We start from the raw sequence: 2509 nt of genomic DNA on the forward strand, positions 1-2509 counted from the left end.
GGGGGGGGGGCAGGCTCAAACTCATGAACTGTGAGATCATGACCTGAGCCGAAGTTGGATGCTCAACTGACTGAGCCACCCAGGCACCCCTGAAGTTTTTTATTTTTGAATCCATTTTTTAAAGTTACATACAGTTTTAAAATTGTCCATTTGTCTACATTTTCAAATTTATTGGCATTGTTTATTTTCTTTTTGTCTTCATAACCTATAATTATACTTTTTAAAACATTTTAATTAATTTTTTAAGATGTTTATTTATTTTTGAAAGAGAAAGAGAGTCAGAGCGTGAGTGGGGGAAGGACAGAGAGAAAGAGAGGGAGACACAGAATCTGAAGCAGACTCCAGGCTCTCAGCTGTCAGCACAGAGCCTGATTTGGGCCTCGAAGTCATGAACTGTGGGATCATGACCTGAGCCGAAATGGGACACTTAACTGACTAAGCCAATATATTGGCGTCAGGTGCTCCAATTATACCTTTAAAAAATCATCAGTATTTATTTGTGTTTTTTTTCTTGATCAGATTTGACAAAGGCTTATTTATTTTGTTAGTTATTGCAGGTAATCAGCTTTTATTTTCTTGATTTTCCTTTTTGAATCTTTATTCTGTTAACTTCTACTCTATCCCATTTTCAACTGTCTTCTAGATAATTCTGTTTTTTAATGTATTGAGTTAGATAACTTAGATCATTTTTTGTTATCTTTTGATATAATCAGGTTAAAGCTGTAATTTTCCCTCTTAAGTATCACTTTAGCTATATTCCATAATTTTTAATACATGTTATTAATCATTCACTATACTCTTTAATTTGTTATAATTTCTCCTATAATCTCTGAGATAATGAGAAGTATGTGTAAATATGAGAATGATGCAAGCATATAATTTAAAAGTTGTTGTGGAATACTGTTTTTATATGTAACTTACTGAAATTATTACATTTCTATAAGTAAACAGTTGTGTTGATAATTTAAATAAAAATTTTATATCTTTATTGTCGTTGTATTGAGTTGGTGTCATTTTTGTCTACAGTGGAAAAGAATGAAAACATTACTAGAATAAAAATATGTTTGTTTTTGTGAGGCTTATGTTTTCAAATATATAGGATTAAGTATGATTACTAACTTGAATTAAAAAATTTTTTTTAAATTTTTTAAGTATTTCTGTTTTGTTGAAGTGTGGTTAGAGAACATAGTGATTATTCTCTGACACTTTGGAGACTTGTTCTTAGACTCCAAAAGATTGGGATATGTATGTGTGAATGTTCTATATGTGCTGGGAAATAGTGTGCATTATTTAATTGTGTGGCTTTTTGTTTCGTATGTTTTTTAAAAAGTTCAGTAGTCTTCAGACCTTTGTTAATGTACCTTCGAAAATATCTTTGAAAAAAATCATATACCCTTGCAGTTTAAGGTGACACGTAAATTTTTTCCTTGTAAGTTTAAAAAGGTGCAGAAAATATAGTTACTAGTGCACTGTGTAAAAATTGACATTTAAAAGTATAACTGTTGTGCTTTTCTCTTAAAGGTATTCAATGACTTCTAAATAGTTTAGTTGATACCCTCATTGTCAGTTAAAACACACACAAATTTGAATCAGCCTTTCTCTTCAAGACAACTAAAAAAATTGGGTAAAATGTTTTTAAAAATCTGCTTGAAAGAGTCCCAGCAATCACGTTTTAAAACGTAGGGAAAAAGATTAAATTAAGAATTCAGTTGTAAGTCATGCTAAACCAAAAGATGTCAGCTGCTACCGCATTTGTGCTGATTAAGAGTTATTTCAACTCCATTACAAATGTTACAAACAAACATTACAGATGTGTAAAAATGAACTCGTTGCTATCTGTAATCATTTCTTTTTTTACCTCTTTCCTAGGAGTCACACCTGTGTATCATAGTATGTTTGCTTTAATGAGTGAAACAGAAAGGATCTGGTATCCGCCCAATCATGTCTTCCATATAGATGAATCAACCAGGCACAGTGTACTCTACAGAATAAGGTACTTTCTACAATAAGGTGATTCATTTAATGGTTAAAGGGCAAAGTGAGAGGAATTACCAAGTATATATACATATATATGTATGTATTTAAGTTTATTTATTATGAGTGGGGGAAGGGACAGAGAGGGAAGAGAGAGAATCTTAAGCAGGCTCCACACTTGGCATGGAGCCCATCTTGGGGCTTGATGTCAGGACTGTGAGATAATGACCTGTGCCCATCTTGGGTCAGATGTTCAACTGACTGAGCCACTCAGGCACATCCAAACATATTTTTAAATTGCAGAGTACTTAATAACAGGGACCAGAACTTCATTTAAGACTTTTTCTCTACTAGAGGAAGTGTTTATAAATGTCTTTTCACTAGAATGTCCTGGGCTTTTCTGGTAGGATGCTACTTTACCACTTATGGTTATAATTTTAACATAATTATAATTAAATTTTAAAATTTATAATCATTTATAATTATAATTATAAAAATTTATAATTAAAATTATAATTAAATTTTAAAAAGGATG

The 2509-nt window shown here is 31.4% G+C and overlaps 1 protein-coding gene across 1 annotated transcript in view; it reads left to right on the plus strand.

The window, feature by feature from the left end:
- The window catches only part of JAK2 (Janus kinase 2), a 118625-nt gene that overhangs the window by 52263 nt on the left and 63853 nt on the right, over positions 1-2509 (plus strand). The window contains exon 3 of the mRNA XM_077759456.1: positions 1870-1993. Coding sequence (XP_077615582.1) covers positions 1870-1993 — 124 coding nt within the window. The remainder of the gene's footprint in view (positions 1-1869; positions 1994-2509) is intronic.

Source organism: Crocuta crocuta, unplaced genomic scaffold, assembly GCF_008692635.1.
Source record: "Crocuta crocuta isolate KB4526 unplaced genomic scaffold, BGI_CrCroc_1.0 scaffold41, whole genome shotgun sequence".
NCBI lineage: Eukaryota > Metazoa > Chordata > Mammalia > Carnivora > Hyaenidae > Crocuta > Crocuta crocuta.